General features: G+C 54.7%; 1 protein-coding gene across 2 annotated transcripts; it reads right to left on the bottom strand.

The window, feature by feature from the left end:
• Positions 1 to 1,522: 1,522 nt before the first annotated feature.
• ASL (argininosuccinate lyase) lies at positions 1,523 to 11,668 on the bottom strand. 2 transcript variants are annotated; one of them, XM_036309703.1, is made up of 17 exons: positions 11,570 to 11,668; positions 11,317 to 11,371; positions 8,087 to 8,281; positions 7,605 to 7,688; positions 7,256 to 7,312; positions 7,020 to 7,117; positions 5,897 to 5,974; positions 5,736 to 5,813; positions 5,276 to 5,328; positions 4,873 to 4,935; positions 4,580 to 4,694; positions 4,373 to 4,457; positions 4,202 to 4,261; positions 3,852 to 3,935; positions 2,999 to 3,079; positions 2,767 to 2,873; positions 2,533 to 2,677 (listed from the first exon to the last, which is right to left on the bottom strand). In XM_036309703.1, the coding sequence occupies exons 2-17, from the start codon at positions 11,326 to 11,328 to the stop codon at positions 2,533 to 2,535; spliced, it is 1,395 nt and encodes a 464-aa protein (XP_036165596.1). In that variant the 5' UTR covers positions 11,329 to 11,371; positions 11,570 to 11,668. The 2 variants fall into 2 exon arrangements, with proteins under 2 accessions (XP_036165597.1, XP_036165596.1); XM_036309704.1 differs by lacking the exon at positions 11,570 to 11,668 and having other exon boundaries at positions 1,523 to 2,677; positions 11,317 to 11,328.
• Between the last annotated feature and the right edge of the window lie 5,109 nt (positions 11,669 to 16,777).

The following is a 16,777-nucleotide window of genomic DNA, read 5'->3' as shown; positions in this document are numbered from 1 at the left end:
CCTTTTATTGAAGATTTTACCATCTAGGCCCCTGATCCCCAGGTCCTGCCTGTCCTGGGGTCTGAGCTCACCTTTGAGATGAAAAAGGCTGGGCGACGGATGGGTCAGGGCTGTCTCCTGCCCATTTCCAGACTGTGGGGCTGCCCTGTCAGTAGGAAAGATGCCTGAGGACACCCAGCGGTCACTCAAAGGGGCAAGAGTGAAGGAAAGAGAGGAATGTCCCATCCGCTAGAGGAAGCAGCAGTTATTGGGGCAAGAACTAAAGATGAGGCATTTGCTTGGCTGGTGTGGCTCAGTGGTTGAACATTGACCTATGAACCAGGTCATGGTTTGATTCTCTGTCAGGGCACATGTGGGCTTGATCCCATGTGGGGCATGCAGGAGGCAGCCAATCAATGATTCTCTATCATCATTGATGTTTCTATCTCCCCCCTCTCTTCCTCTCTGAAATCAATTTTTAAAAAGCATATATATATATATATATATATATATATATATATATATATATTAGAGGCCCGGTGATGAAATTCATGTGGCGGTGGGGGGGGGGTGAGGGGAGGGGGGATGGTCCTCAGCCCGGCCTATACCCTCTCCAATCTGGGACCCCTTGGGGGATGTCTGACTGCCGGTTTAGGCCCATAAACCGATCCTGCAATCCAGGACCACTGGCTCCTAACCACTCACCTGCCTGCCTGCCTAGTGCCCCCAACTGCCCTCCCCCGCTGGCCTGGTCACCCCCGACTGCCCTACACTGCTGGCCTGATCTTGCCCCAACTGCCCTCCCCTGCCGGCCTGATTGCCCCTAACCCTCTGCCAGCCTGATCTCGTCCCTAACTGCCTCTGCCTTGGCCTCCACTACCGTGGCTTTGTCCAGAAGAAAGTCGGACATCTGGAAGGTGGCCGGTTGACCTGGTCTAATTAGCATGTTACCCTTTTATGACTATAGATGAGGCACTTGCCAACAGGCCAGGCCAGCTCTTGAGGCTGCCTAGGGAGCCACAGGTACTTCATGTGGGGATATTCTGCAAGGTCAGCCACAGGACAGGCATCTGCTAAGGTGGTATGTGGAAGCTCTGCCTTGGGTCTGACCCGAAGGAGGAAGCTTGTCAACCTGACCTACTCCTTCTGAGTTCACATCTAGCGGTCAACCACTTCCCCAGGAATCCCTTTCCCCAGCAAAAATCCTTTGTCTCCAATATTGGGCGGGACTCATGCAACCCTCGGACGTGACCCAGAAGTGAGCAGCGGTTGTAGTGTCAATCGTAGACTTAACCAAGTAGATGCTCTAAGTTAGAGGATGGCTTTGGAGACCTCCACATTCTCCTTGGACAATTTTAAGTGAGTTCAGAGGGTTGGGAGGACGTGCTCTGGCTGAGCGGGAGCAGAGAGGAGGCAGGAACGAAGGTCCAGTGTCAAACAAAGACCTGGCTTATAGGAAGAGGGCAGGAGAGGAAAAACACACAAAGGAGCTAAAATGATAAGTTTCTGAAGTTGGGTTTGAAATAAGGACACAGTGACGAGATGCCTGAAGCTTGTTTTAATCCCATCTCCTCTGTCCGGGGAGCAAGCTCTTCAGATTAGAAATGGAAGGAAAAATGTTGGTCAAGGAATCGAAAGCCCAGTGTAGTGCCCTGAATGGTGTCCCCTCCAAATTCAGTTCACCCCTTATCAGAGGTATCGTTGGCGAATATAGTCTCCCACTCAGTAGGTTGTCTTCTTGTTTTGTTGATGGTTCCCTTTGCTATGCAAAAACTTTTTCGTTTGATGTAGTCCCATTTGTTTGTTTTTTTCTTTTGTTCTCCTTAACCAAGGAGATAGATCAGAAAAAAATATTAGTAAGAGCAATGTGGGAGTTTACTGCCTATGTTTTCTTCTAGAAGTTTCATGGTTTCAGGTCTTACATTTACATCTTTAATCCATTTTGAGTTTTTTTCTTGTATATGCTGTAAGAAGGTGCTTTAATTACATTTTTTTTGCATGTATCTGTCCAATTTTCCAAACACCAATTATTGACTAGAGTATCTCTGCCCATTGGAGGAGGTGCCTTCTTATAACCTGTGTATGAAGCTTACCTAGTGCCAGGCATCGTACACCAACTATCCCTTAGGACAACGATACCCTGCAATGTGCTGATGGCCCAGGGGAGGCGGGTTAAGCAGGAAGAATGGGAGTAGGGGGGCCTCGGGGGCACTGGAAGGAAGGAGATAGACAGGGACTGACTGGTGAATGAAGCCCTCAGGTCCCAACAGGGCTCCAGAGAGGCCAGTCCTGCCAAGACACCCAGGGCAGGAGGTCACTATGATGCCCACCCCCACCCCCCAGTGAAGGGAAGAGGGGTCTGAGCAGGGCAGAGGCTCTGATGAGATGCGATGCCCACCGTGACTCGTCATCCTTGTCCAGTTTCTTCACCTCCTTGATGACCTCCACTGCCTCCCAACAGACCTCAGCACGCCCAGGGAGGGAGTCAGGCTCGGCAGGAGACAGGCAGCAGCCTCCTCGAGGCGCACTTTATTGGGGAGCGGGGTGGGGGACCTAGGCCTGCTGGGCCCGAAGCAGCGCTCGCACCTGGCTGATCTGCCAGTCAACGCTGGAGCGGGCAGTGCCACCCAGGGCAGCATACTGCTCCACGCTGTGCCCGTAGTCCCACACCTGGCTCACGTCGCCTGAGAACAGGTGGCTGGGGAAAGAAAGGAGATGGGCTAGCGCAGCCCAGCCATGCCGCCTCAGGGACCTGGGAGGCAGCAGAGGGAGGGGAGGGGGCCGCACCTGATGGTCTGTAGCTCCTGCAGCGACAGCTGGTTGAGGGCAACCCCCTTGGTCTCCGCCATGAACACTGCTTTCCCAGAGGCCTCGTGGGCCTGGCGGAATGGCATCTGCAGGTGCCAAGCGGAGGGCAGCACTGAAACAGGCTTCCTGGCTCCCTGCCCTGCTGTGGGTACCTATGTCTCCCTAACCACCCCTACCCCTGGCCCCTCCATCCCAGCCACCCCACACTCACCCCTTTGCGGACCAGGTAGTAGGCGAGGTCAGTGGCCAGCATGTCAGGACTAAGAGCCTGCACCATGTTCTCACGGTGAATCTGGGGATGTGGGTGGGGAAGTGGTGAGTCTTGGGGCCCTGGGCACTCCAGGCCTGAAGCTGCCACCTCCAAGCCTACTCCTCAGCCAGTATGTCTCCTGCCCTGGGCAGATCCACTCTTTCCCACCCTGTTTGCTCTCTCTGGCTCGAGCTGTCTTTTCATAATTATTGATAATTTGTAGGTGTGCTATAGGGGTTGCCGTTACGTTTCCAGAGTCCTTATCTTTGGTGCACATCAGAATCACCTGCAGAATTTATTACAAATACAGACCGCCAGGCCCCATCCCCGGAGTTGGATCCAGTGTTACTGGAATGAGGCCCAGAATTGCACTCTCTCAAGTTCCCCGGTGATGCAGACACTGCTGGTCCCAGAAACACTGCTTTAGACACACCCTGAACTAGTTAGGATTGAAATGATACGCAGATGGGGATCTGGTTCAAATAGGGGGGTGGGGTGAAGATAGCTGCCAAATCAAGAATGGCCATGAGGTGGTTATTGCTGAAGCCGGGTGTTGGTACACAGGGGTTCATTACACATATCTCAACTGTTGCATAATGGAATTTCCCATAATAAAAAGAAATCTGGTCAGGCCAGGTGATGGGACCCCTTGAGTCTAACTACTTCCATAGTTTTGCCCCTCAAAGGCAGGACCAAGCACATGCCCCCCCCCCCCCGCCCCAGGGCTTCTGGACCACCCACCCTAGCCTCCTCTCATGATCACGCTCTGCCCATCCCAGAGTTTAGGGACTGGGAGAGAAGATGCATGTCTTACCTGCAACGTAGAGATGACGCCAGTGGCCACCTGGAGGACAGCACCCATGGTGTCTGACACTTCAAACACAGCTTCCTTGTCCTCCTGAGAGGGAGGCACGTGGCAGGAGGTGAGGGCTCAGCAGCCCCGTCCCTCACGGAGGCATCCCCCTGCTTTCCACTGGGAGCACTCAGCACCCCCACACCCCACATCAGGGAGAGGAGAGAGCTCTCGGGGTGGTCAGGGTCTGGGAGCACGGGATGGAACGTGGCAATTCTGTGGGGCCCCTGCCTGGAAGTGCCAGGGCCCTGCCAACCGGTAGGTGACGTCTATGCAGAGGGGCCCCTCCCCCACCGCCCGCAGCCTCACACCTGTAAGTCCTTGTTGTAGGTGCTTGGAAGTCCCTTGAGGGTCATCAGGAGCCCAGCACACTGAGGGCAGAGTGAGGGTCAGGAGGTGGGACCTTGGAGCCCGCCCCTGGAAGCTTCCCCAGGACCCCCCGGGTCAGCCAGAGGATTTGCCCTGCTCCCTGCCCGTCTCACCCGTCCAAACACTCGGCCCGCCTTGCTCCGGATCAGCTCCAGGCTGTCCGGGTTTTTCTTCTGGGGCATCAGGCTGCTTCCAGTGCTAGGGACAGAGATGCTGGGGCTGAAGGGGCTCCTCTGCCCCGGGCTGCTCTGCTGGCTGGGGCGGAGAGGAAGGAAGCCATGTGGGGGCGCAGAGCGGGGCAGGGCAGCGTCTGGCCTTACCTGTAGGCATCGGAGAGCTGCACAAAGCTGAATTCCTTGGTGCCATAGAGGATGAGATCCTCGGCCATCCTGCTGAGATGGGTCATGCACAGCGAGGCCCAGAACAGGAACTCGGCTTGTGGGAGGGGAGGGAAGGTAGGCTCTCGGGTCACCAGGCCTCCCTTGCTCTCCACCCTCCTGGAGAAGCTCCAGGTGGACCATATGGGAGGGGGAGGCAGCTGGAGAGGATGGGGACTGGGGCACAGAGGGGGGGCACCGTGCAGGGGATGAGTGGGCTGGCCCCCAGGACTCACCCACAAAGTCTCGCTCACTGGTAGCATCCATGCTGTTGAGAGTGATGGCCCCAAATTTGAGTTCTGGACAAGGGGGAGAAGGGGAAGGCAATAGGGCTGGGCTGGTGGACAAGGATGGGCCTCCTCCACCCTGAACCAGGCTGCCCAGCCACCTGCCTGTGGCCCCCTTTCAGCGGGGAGGAGTAGGGAGGGACAGGAGGTGAGGAGGGCCTCCTGTACAGGTCCCAGAGGGAGGCAGGAGCCCTGAGTGTACCCAGGGCCGTGCACCTCTGTCACAGGCCTTCCCTTGCCTCTCTAACTTCAGTGTCAGTAGCTAACAGGATTCACCCAGACCCCTGCCCTCTCTCTGCAACACCCCGGCAGAAGCTGATGGTGATCTCCCGAGGGTGGGCGGAGGGCTTACCTGTTCGGAGCAGCTCCCGGTCCACACCCAGAGGATTGCCTGCAATGGCCCCACTGCAGGGGCAGGGGATTCTGAGTGACCAGGGCTCCTGGAAAGCAGGCCCGGGCACATACACACCCAGAGTTGAGTCCTGGTTGCCAGGGCTACGGCCAGTCAGCTTGGTGCCTGACACTTGTCCCCGTGCAGGGAATAGCAGGCTGTGGGTAACTGGCTGGCTCTCAGGGGCTTCTCTGGAGAGCTCTGGCCCTGCTCTGACACTCACTAGCTTGGTTGTCCACACCTTAGAGAGAACTGGGTATCCCTGCAAGATCCTGCCTGCCTATGTAGGAAGAACTCTGGATGGGAAAGCCAGTCCCCTCGGTCCTTGCTGGCTCCTCCTCTTCTGTCAATCCGCAAGGGCCATGCTAATTATGTGGCAGCAGCCCTGTCCCCACCCTCGGAGCACTGGGACCTCACTCACCTCCCCAGGGGCAGGACGTTGATCCGCTTCTGCACCTCCAGCAGCCTCTCGGAGTCTCTGGTCAGTGCCACGGCATGGCTGTGGGAAGCCAGGGTACGGAAGGTCAGGGCAGCCAGGGGGCCTCCCCTCCATCATGGCCCCTCCATCACCATCCCACTCACCTCAGGATCCAGTGGCTCCAGCGGATGGGCTGAGCCCTCTGCAGGTGTGTGTACCCTGGGAAGAGGATGTCACGTTCTCTGTGGGGGAAGAGTAGGGACAGGATGCCTGAGGGCCTGCAGCCCTGGACCCTCCAGAAAACAGCAGGGCAGGTCTACCGGGATCTCCCTGGACAAGGGGTCGAGTGATCTCCTGGGGATAAATCATTGTAAGGGAACAGACCCAAGACCAAGCGTGGATTAGACCCTCAGCTCGGGTCTTTGCTACTCACGGCACAGTGGGTACCACCTGGCAGTGGGAGCCATGTCTGTGAGCGAGAAGCTCCCCAGGAGCCCAGAGAGCCAGGGGCACTTCAGAGTGGGCGGGACAGAGGCAGAGTGCTGTGGGCGCTGGTTCTGGTTTGTTTTTTTTAGTAAACATTACTGAGGTGATGACTCACATACAATTCTCTCATTTGAAGTGTACAACCATCACCACATCAATTTTAGAACCTTTCACTACCCCAAAGAGAAGGCCAGCACTCCTCAGCAGGCCCTCTTTACTCCTCCGGCCCCCAAGGGTGATGGTGCTTGTGCCCTGGTTTGCCCCCAGGTGATGTGGTCTGTGAAACAGAGGTCACAGGGAGTTGGGGAAAAGGAGAGGTCAACCCTGTCCCTGACACCAAATAGGGACTTCTCAGTAGCCAAGGCACAGAAGCCAAAACTTGGGGATGAGGCTGGTGGGAGGTAGCCTTTGGCTCTGTCCTTTGCCAGCGTGCTGGGCAGAAATGGGGACAAGGGGCACAGGCGGCTGGGGAGCGGCTCTGTCTGCCCCAGGCACGGCCAGCCCCCTTCCCCAGGCTTCAGGGCACCTGCCCAGTGCTTCAGCTTCCTGCTTGTGAATCCTCAAAGCGTGAGCTTGCCCCGCCTGCCGTAGGGTTAGGTATACTGCAAGAAACGCCCCACTCCTGCTGCTCTGCTCACTCAGTCCAGGAGCTCTGGGACCCCTTGCACCGCAAGGCCTGGCTCCCCTACCCTCTTCACCCCTGCCTCCTAGGGCTGGTATTCAAGCTGCCTGTCTCAGGGGAGAAGAGACCTGGCTGCCTTCACGCCCTTCTCTGCACCTAGGCGTCCCCAGGGGACTCACGCCTCTGCCCGGTCCACCATGGTTCTGATGAGCTCCCGGAGGAGGGCAGAGAGCATCGAGCAGTTCTGCCGCATCCACAGCCTGAGATCTGTGACCACCTGTGGAGGGGAGGCGGCACTCAGGGAGACTGATGTGTGACTCCCCGGGGAGCCAGGACAGCTGCTGAGCCCCAACACTGCTGTCTGAGCTCCCCAAGGTTGGGCAGCACAGAGTGGGGGTGGAGGGGCTGGCGGCACCTGGTCGTTCCGACTTCGTCCTGTGTGCAGTTTCCCTGCGGTTTCACCAATGAGCTCCTAGGGGTGGAGGAGGCATGGGTCAGGGTCTGCTGCTCACGCCCAGTGGGGTCCACCCAGGTGGACATGCTTCCTCCCTGCCCTGGAGTCCTCCCTCCCTGCCCCAGGGGCCCCGGGTTCCGCCCAAGTCTCTGCCCTCTCTGCCGAGGCCTCCTGTTCTGAAGTCCCGCCCAAACTCTGCCAATGACGAAGTGAACAGACATTTGTGCTTATGCTCAAAGTGGCCCAGGGCAAGTGGAGAGGGAAGGCGGGGGCAGGGGGTGGGAGAGAGAGGAGGGAGGATGGGTCATACCTTGAGACGCCGCTCATTGGCTGTGTGGATGTCCTCATCGTTGGGATTTAGTTTGAAGGTGCCCTGGGCCCACTCCTCCGCCACCTGTAGTAGATGGCAGCCACCAGGGGTCAGGCTGGCAGGCATGGCAGCCAAGAGGGCCAAGCCCTGTTCCACCCTCACCCTGATCACTGACTGTCCCTGGATTGGAGCTGAGTCCTGGGAGTGCTCCCTGGGGGGGAGGGGGGGCTGTGCAGCCCCCACCCAAGGGAGCTTCTCAGGCACTATGCACCTTTGCCCATGAGCCACGGGGCCACGGGGCATTCAAGATGAAGAGAGCCAGCGAGCTCTGTACAGGGGTAAAGGGCACTTCTCTAGGGGCATAAGCACCACAAAGGGATGTGAGAGCCTTAGGATGACACTGCAACCTGTGCTCGGGGATGCGGTGGGAGCCCGAGGCCACAGGGAGGGGCCCTCGAAGGACCTTGGGGCATGAACAGTACCTTGTCCAGGCCCTGGAGTATCTTGTCCATCTCGGCCTTGGTGAGGAGCCCTGCCTTCTGCAGGCCCCGGCTATAGGCCTTGCTGCCTTGCACATCCACTTCCCACAGCTGCCGGTCGTAGGCGATGGACGCGTTGAACTTCTCCATGATGGGGTCCACTGCGCCCACAAACCGGCCGCCCCATAGCTTCCCGCTCTGGCCAGGAGAACAGGAGCAATTAATCTCCCCGTCCTCCGCCAACCTCAAGGGCAGTGCCTCTCACAAAGGGCCCGCAGGAGGGTTATCAATGTGATGGCAGTGGCAGCCAGCGGGCAGGATTACTCTCACTGGACAGATAAGGAAACTGAGGCCCAGAGAGAGGCAGGCACTTGCCCAAGGAGTGAGTGTGGGAAGGTGGCTGGACAGTGAAGTTAGGGCTCTTTCCCACCACCTGACACTGCTCCAGGGAGATGGTGGCAGGGTACAAGGACCCCTGAGACCACAGCAGAACTTCTGCTACTGGCCAAGGTGGAATCCAGAGTTTGGATCAGCTCTGATGTACCAGTGATAATGATAATCATCCTGGTAACGTCTCAGCTTACCAGGCACTGTTCTAAATGCTGGGCACGTGCTGACAGCGACCCTCTGAAGTAGGCACCAATCTCTCCGGTACCGAGAGGGGAAACTGAAGCCCAGAACAGTTATGTATCTTTTGCCCTCGCCAGGGGTGGCAGAGCCAGGACTGCCGTCCGGCAGTGTGAAGACAGCCCGCACACACTCTGAACCCACGTTCCGCCAGGACCTCTGCTGGCTCTGCTATTCTGAACGTCTGCTGCGAGGACAGGCAAGGAGGCACTGAGGGACCCATCAGGCTCAAGTTACCTGCATCTCCCTCCCATCACTCGGGGCAAGACCTAAGGTCCCATCCCCAAACTTCTTTGGAGAGCACCTCCGACACACCTGTTATCTCTGGCCTTCTAGGAGGTCACTAGCTGCCCCTCTGCCCCCAGGAGCCAAGGGCAGAGAGATGGGATAGAGACATCTGTTTTGAAAGAGGGCATAGGCCAGGGCATGGGACAGATGGGGGAGGGGTGCAGAACACCTCTGAAGCCGTCTGAGCACTCAGAGTGCCAAGGATTAGGAAGAGAGTGTGCCACGGTGGAGCTGTGGGCGGTACTTCTCTGGCATCTTTCCCCTGGAGTGGGGTTTAAATGGCCACTGGGGACATGTCCTCCTCTGTCCCTCTGTTAGCCACCTGACCATGACCACGTTACATAACCTCTCAAAGCCTCAGGATTGTCCCTCTATCGATTTGATAAAATTTGCCAAATGCATACACAGCACAGTGCCTGCCACTCAATAGGGACTCAGTCAATTCTAGGTATTACTAAGGGAGCAGCCGAGGCCTGCGTGGGCCAGGGTGTGCCTTAGCTTGGTTCCTGTGTGCACCATGGGGCCTCCGCCACACTCAGGCCCAGGCTGTGAGCTGACCCCTCAGTGCCCAGCAGCCTTGGCTACCCTGCAGCAGCTGCCTCCGCCCCCCTCAGCCTTTTGAACTGGGCCTGCCCCTTACCCTCTGCTGCCCCAGCAAACCTTGATCTCCATCAAAACATGGGGTCCCGCCCTAACCGGTTTGGCTCAGTGGAGAGAGCGTCGGCCTGCGGACTGAAAGGTCCCAGGTTCGATTCCGGTCAAGGGCATGTACCTTGGTTGCGGGCACATCCCCAGTAGGAGGTGTGCAGGAGGCAGCTGATCGATGTTTCTCTCTCATCGATGTTTCCAACTCTCTATCCCTCCCCCTTCCTCCCTGTAAAAAAATCAATAAAAAATATATATATTAAAAAAATTGAAGAAGTAAAAAAAAACCATGGGGTCCCAGGCCTAACTATTGGGGCCAGAGGGCCAGGGCCAGCCAGTAAGGATGGGGAGCCAGCCTGCCCCTCAGCCGGAGGCACCACCCCTCCCAGCAGGTCCCTAGACTCCCTGCCTGGGTTGTTAGTAATAACTACTTAACAAGTGGGGCTGCCGCCAAACCAATTAGTGCAAACCCACAGGACAGCCTGGGGCAAGCAGGTCGCCTGGCACCCTGGTCTCCTGAAAGCAGCCTTTTCTGCTTTGGGGCCAAGCTCCGACCCCACTGGCAGGCTTAAAAGGACCCCAGGAAAATGTCAGAATGAGGTGCCACAGCCTGGGCACCAGGAAAGCCCAATGTGGTGGAGAGGGGACTGCTAAGGCAGCGAACATCTGGGCCAGGATGATCCCGTTAGGGCAAGGGGCAGGGGCACGGGGTTGGGCTGAGATGTTACTGTGAGTACAATCTGCCACCATTTACTGAGCACCTGCTGTTACCTGGCCCTGTCTAGGCAGGCGTTCTATATGTGCTGTCGCACCCTCCTACAAGGGGGGCACTGTCACTCCCATTTTATAAACGAGAAGAGAGGTTCCGGGAGGTCGAGTGGCTGTTCAGAAACCAAGTCTGTTGGGCTCCAAAGTCCAGGCCCTGCCCCCAGCCCTCCACCGGGACCTCGAAGCTGGCAGGCAGGCATTCTCATCCCATTTATTCAGATGCACAAACAGGTCCAGAGGAGGAAGTGAGTTGCCAGCTAATGAGGGCCAGGAGGGACTGCAACGCAGACCGCCTGCTTCCCAGGTCCAATGACATCAAGCAAACAGTCCCTTTTACCTGAAGGGTTCCAAGCAATGGCCTCATAAATCTAGTACCTTACAGAGGGAGGCAGACGGCTATCATTCCCCCCATTTGCCAGGTAAATCAGCGGGGGCACAGGAAAGGAGCTGTGCCTCTGACTCCTGCCACTCTGGTCAGGAAGACAACCCAGGAGTCCTCTGGCTCTAGGGCAGGGAGGAAGCTTCGGGGCACTGGGGCCCCTGGGGCCCCTGGGGCCGCAGGGCAAGGTCCCCTGTCTCCTGGCTCTTTCCACCGCCTGTCATGTGGATTCTGCGACTCTGGGACACCTGCTTCGGCAGCAGGTGGGGTCGGACCGCCTTCCCGAGCTTTGGTGTGTTTGCCACACAGACTCTGGGAAGGGGCGCGGGAGGGGCGCAGGTCTCTGCCAGGCTCTGCCAGGTGCCCGCTGCCTGGAGCCAGTAAGGACCATCACCGGGAGGGCGGCCAGCGGCAGGTGTGGCACCAGGAGATGCCGCGCGCAGGTCGCGGCTGCGGCTGGCCCGCAGGGCGCCCCTCCCCCTCGTCCGGCGTCTGGCAGGACCCGCGTCCCCGAGGCGCCACTCACCTCCGATGCCATGTTGGGTGGTTCCTCGTCGTCCGGGAGCCTCGATCCTCCGGGTCTGGAAGACAAGACGCGACTGACGACCTCCTCGGCCCCCGGGCGGGGTCCCCAGGGAGGAGCCGCCCGGGGCTCCCGCACGGCGCTTGGCGGAGCGCGGCACGTGGGGCGGCGGACGCGAGCAGCGCCTCGGTCCTAGGCGTCCCCGCTCCCGCCCGTCCCGCCCGCCCCGCCCCACGTCCGGCCGCCACGCACTCACCACCGCCTGGCCGCGCAGTCTGTCCCCGCCTGCCAGCCCGCGGGGCTTTTCTGGCGGAGACGGCGTCAGCAGCAGCCGGGACCTGTCCCCGCCTCCTGGCGGCGGTGGCACCAATCCCCGAAGGACCGATGTGGGCGGGGCGGCCTCCAGCCCGGCCTCGGGCGGGGCGGCCCCAGGGTGCGGGCAGGGGTCGGTGCCTGCGCCGCGGCGCTCCGGGCAGCAAGTCCTCCGGGCGCTGGGGACAGGAGCTGGGGGTAGAAGAGAAGACGCGGGCGGGGCCTGGTGGACGGTACCTATAATGTGAAACGGCCTGCCGATCATTTATTCATTCAACAAACACGTGCTGGGAACCTCCTGTGTGGCAGGTACAGAGTTAGACGTGGAAGAAAGAGCGAAGAGCATAAGAAATGACGCCTGCCGCCAGACGCTTTAACAAAGCATGGGCCAAGGTGTGCGGAAGGTGGGGGCGTGTCGTCAGTCACAGGGAATATTTCCTTGGCATGATTAAATAATTATTCAACAAAAATAACGGGCTGGTTTCTAAGGGGTAGCCCCGGACTCCTACGCCTACTGGAAGGGCTTCTAGTGGAGATGTCTCCTGAGTTGGGTTTTGGAAGAGGAGAGGGAGTGAGCTCAGTGAAGATTAGGACATTCCCTGCAGAGGGAGCAGCCTGGGCAAAGGCCTGGAGGCCAAGGAGAATGGCACGTGTGGAGAACAGGAAACCATCAAAGTGGCTGTAATAAAGGGTCGGGGTTTGAGGATGGGGGTGGGAGGAGAGAGGGGAAGTAAGATGGGGCAAGATTGTGAAGGGCTTTGCATTCAAGGGAGAGAGTTTGGTCTTGGATGCCTTGTGGGTTGAAGGTTTTTAGCCCTCACTCAGGAGTGGGCTTCCAGTACTGTATTGGGCTTTTTCGAGCCGCCTTAAATGCTCTTCCCTATACCTGGATGCTCTTCCCTCACTGTCTGTCACGCTCTCTCCCATTTGTCCATCAGAGTTCTAGCTAGGCTTCATCAATGTCGGGGAGACTCTGGATGCTGGATCCAGAGATCTGGCAGTCTTTCCCTGAACTGGGAGCGCTGCAGTTGTGGCTTCTGGGTCTTCTCCCCCACGCAGATGTGAGCTCCTTGAAAGCAAGGCCTCACCCACCTTACCTCTCTGACCTCAGCAGGCCACTAAGTGGACAGGAAAGCCCCTGAGAAAGCCAGGGGTCCTGAAAACTGAGAGAGCGTGTGGCAAGTCCCTAGGATCTACCTGCTATTGTCTGAGGCCTGACATCCCTTCCTGGGAGGCCAAATATGAAAGCCAGTGGCACGCTGCAAAATGAGGTCACATTCCTGAATATCCAGCAACATACAGGAGCCAAACCCCTCAGCAAATGAATTGAGGCTGGAAAGGGAGTTGGGGAAAATGTTGGAGGGCAGGGCTGTAACCACAATACCTAACTTGGGTAACTCATCAGCTTCCAGATTCTGTACTAGAGACTTCACATGATTAATCTCATTTCATTTTCACAACAGTCCTGTGAACAGGTGAATAAACGAAAGCTGCAAGGGCTTAGGGCTTATAGGATGTGCCCATGGGCACCCAGTTAGAGGGGGACAGTCTGGCTGCCCACACTGTACCACATGACATAAGAGGGGCCATCATTCTAGGTTTGCTTGCTGCACATAGCAAATGTGGCCTGTGTAGGCCACTGCAGGGTTGGGAAAAGGAACTCAGGAGACGGAGAGAGACAAGGAGGCAGCATAAAGGCTTGTGGATAAATACCCAATCAATGGAGTCTGCAGCTAAGGCCCTGACAGTACACACGAAAGTGGACATGGCCTTAATCTTGAAGAGACGTGCTTAGCATCCATAAAAGACTCATGAGTAGCCAAGTTCCCTCTGAAAAAGCTGAGACCCCTGAGCAAAGCCTCTGGGAGGCTAAGAGAGGCTCAGGGAAGTGTCCGTGTCAGGGGCCAGTCTGTTACTAGAGCAGGGAAGAGGACAGGAGGGACAGGTCATCTCTAACCACCAGGAGGCCACCCTCTGCTGTCTGCAGTCCACAAAGAGGTCAAAGAAAGGGCTCTGAGGGATGACATTCTTAGGCCTTGAAGAGACAACTCTCATCCCCTACAATAGCCTCACTGCTCCTGCTCTAAGTGGGAGGTTTAGGTGGACCCTAAGTTTGTTGTGGGAACATGACTGGAAGGAAGACTGGGCTGTGGGAAGCCATTGCAGGTGTCTCATTCTCTGGGACAGGGGTGGGCAAACTTTTTGACTCGAGGGCCACAATGGGTTCTTAAACTGGACTCAGAAGAAGGAGCTGCAGCCGTGTTTCCCGACGTTGCCATGTTAACACTGCTGCTGGTGAAGGAGCGGAGGGGAGAGCAAGAGAACCCTCCGCTCTTTCGGCTCCGCGGGCCGGATAGAACAGCCGAACGGGCCGGATCCGGCCCGCGGGCCGTAGTTTGCCCACGGGTGCTCTGGGACCTCTTTGATCACCATCAGACCCAGCTCCTTTTCAGACTGCCAGGATGAGGTTGCTGGGGTTTGAGGACTGGGGTGAGTCTATTCCCAGGGAATTGCTAGTATTGTCTGAATCCTATAATGCAACAGAGATGGTAGCAAGCCTTATTAAATGACAGGTGCCCAATTTCATTGCCAGGAGACCCAGACTTTAAGAAATGCTAAGGAAGTTTTTTAAGCTGAAGGGAAATGACATCAAGTGGAAGCTTGGGTTTACAGAAGGAATAAAGAGCACCAGACAAGGCAACTATGCATAGAAGACTTTTTAAAAGCCTTAAAAAAATTTAAATACAAATAACTATTTAAAAATAATAATATATTGTTAGTTTTATAACAAGTGGAGAGGGATACCAATGGAATTATACTGTTGTAAGATTCTTACATTATACTAGTACATGAAGAGGTATAATTTTAATTCAGGGAACATTGGGATAAATTAGGGATTCATATTGTAATTCTTAGAGCAACCACCAAAAAAAATGTGGATATAAAAACCCAATAGAAAGAAAAAAAATAAAAAATAAAACCAGTAGAGGAGATAAAATGGACTTTTAAAATATCCTCAATCCAGAAGAAGTCAGAAATAAATGACACAAGTACAGATAGAAAAAAATAACAAGATGATAGACAAACAACTACAGTTCACCTTTTTTTTTTTTAAAATATATTTTATTGATTTTTTACAGAGAGGAAGGGAGAGAGATAGAGAGTTAGAAACATCGATGAGAGAGAAACATCGACCAGCTGCCTCCTGCACACCTGTGCCCGCAACCCAGGTACATGCCCTTGACCGGAATCGAACCTGGGACCTTTCAGTCCGCAAGCCGATGCTCTATCCACTGAGCCAAACCGGTTTCGGCTACAGTTCACCTTTGAACAATGTGGAGATTAGAGGCGCCCAACCCCACACAGCTGAAAATCCATGTATAACTTTTGACTCCCAAAAACTTAACTACTATTGACTGGGAGCCTTACTGATAACATAAACAGTCAATTAACACTTGTTTTGCATCTTATATGTCAGAATATTTAGAGAACATGCCACCGAACAACTGCAAAATAAATTATTGGTGCCCTTTGCAAGCAGCAGGTAATGATAATAATTTTGTATTTTAAAATGACCCATAAAAATAAATTATAGTATAAATATATACCATGGAATATAACTCAGCAATAAAAAGAAATGAACAATTTATATATGCCACAACTTGGCTGAATCTCCTGGAAATTTTATGCTTTGTGAAAAAAAAAAAAAAAAAAAGCCGATCCCAAAGGAATACCTCAGTATTGATTCTACTAATACAACATTTTTGAAGTGACAAAATTTTAGACATGGAGGACAGAATAGTGGTTGCCAGGGATTAGGGATCGGGGTGGGGGCAGTTATTATAAATAAACATTATGCACAAGTCTTTCTATGGACATATGCTTTCATTTCTCTTGGGTAAATACCTAGAAGTAGAATGGCTGGATCATATGTTTACTTTTTTTTAGGACATTAACAAATAGTATTACAAAGTGGTACAATTTTACTTTTCCCACCAGAAGTATATGAGTTCCAGTTCTGTCCATCCTTGTCAACACTTAGACTGGCCAGTCTTTTTAACTTATTCACTCTTATAGGTGCATAATGGCATCTCATTATCATTTTAATTTGCATTTCCCTAGTGACTAATGCTGAGCATTTTCCCATGTGTTTATTTGCCATCCATATGCCTTTTTTAGTGAAGTGTCTGTTCAAATTTTTTGCCCTTTTTAAATTGGGTTGTTTGCTTATTGTTGTGTTTTAAGAATTCTTTTTTTAAAATATATTTTTATTGATTTCAGAGAGAAAGGGAGAGGGAGAGAGAGAGATAGAAACATCAATGATGAGAGAGAATCATCGATTGGCCACTCCTGCATGCCCCCACTGGGGATCAAGCCCGAAACTGGGGCATGTGACCTGACTGGGAATCCAACCGTGACCTCCTGGTTCATAGGTCGGTGCTCAATCACTGAGCCATGCAGCTGGGCATGGTTGCTTCTTGTATGTGCCCTGATAGGGATGGAACCTGCAACCTTGCATATCCAGACAATGCTCTAACCAACTAAGCTATGTGGCCAGGTCTCACTTGTACCATTTTATTTATTTACTAGAGGCCCGATGCACTAAATTTGTGCAAGGGCCTTGGCCCGGCCCTGCCTGCTGCGTCAGGGGGCCTCTGCCACTTCTGCCTCAGCCCCACCAGCTCGCTGTGGCTTTGTCTGGAAGGACGTCCAGTCTAATTAGCATATTGCACTTTTATTATTATAGATTTATCCATTGAGTTTTAGAGAGAGAGTGGAAGAGGGGGAGGGAGGGGGCAGGGAGAGGGAGAAAAACACCCTAGGATATTTTTCCACTGAGCGTGGTAAGGAGGTGGGGAGGGGACAGAGAGAGGAGAAAGAAAGAGAAACATTGGTTGCCTCCCACTTGTGCCCAGATACAGGCTGGGGATCAAACCTGCAACCCAGGTACGTGCCCTTGACTGATAATCGAACCCGAGACCCTATATGAGGGCCTATGCTGTAACCACTGAGCCATGCTGGCCAGGGCTGTCTGTTTTATTTTTTAATGTCTTCCAAATAACGAGAACACTGAAATAATACAATAAGTATTTGTAAAATGAAAAAAAAAATGAATCAATGATCAAAAATACCTAGCTTGTATGATTTGTTC

The sequence above is a fragment of the Myotis myotis genome, unplaced genomic scaffold (genome assembly GCF_014108235.1).
Source record: "Myotis myotis isolate mMyoMyo1 unplaced genomic scaffold, mMyoMyo1.p scaffold_m19_p_5, whole genome shotgun sequence".
Taxonomy (NCBI): Eukaryota; Metazoa; Chordata; class Mammalia; order Chiroptera; family Vespertilionidae; genus Myotis; species Myotis myotis.
Note: the sequence above shows the minus strand (reverse complement) of the source record. Positions and strands in the feature narration are given on the sequence as shown.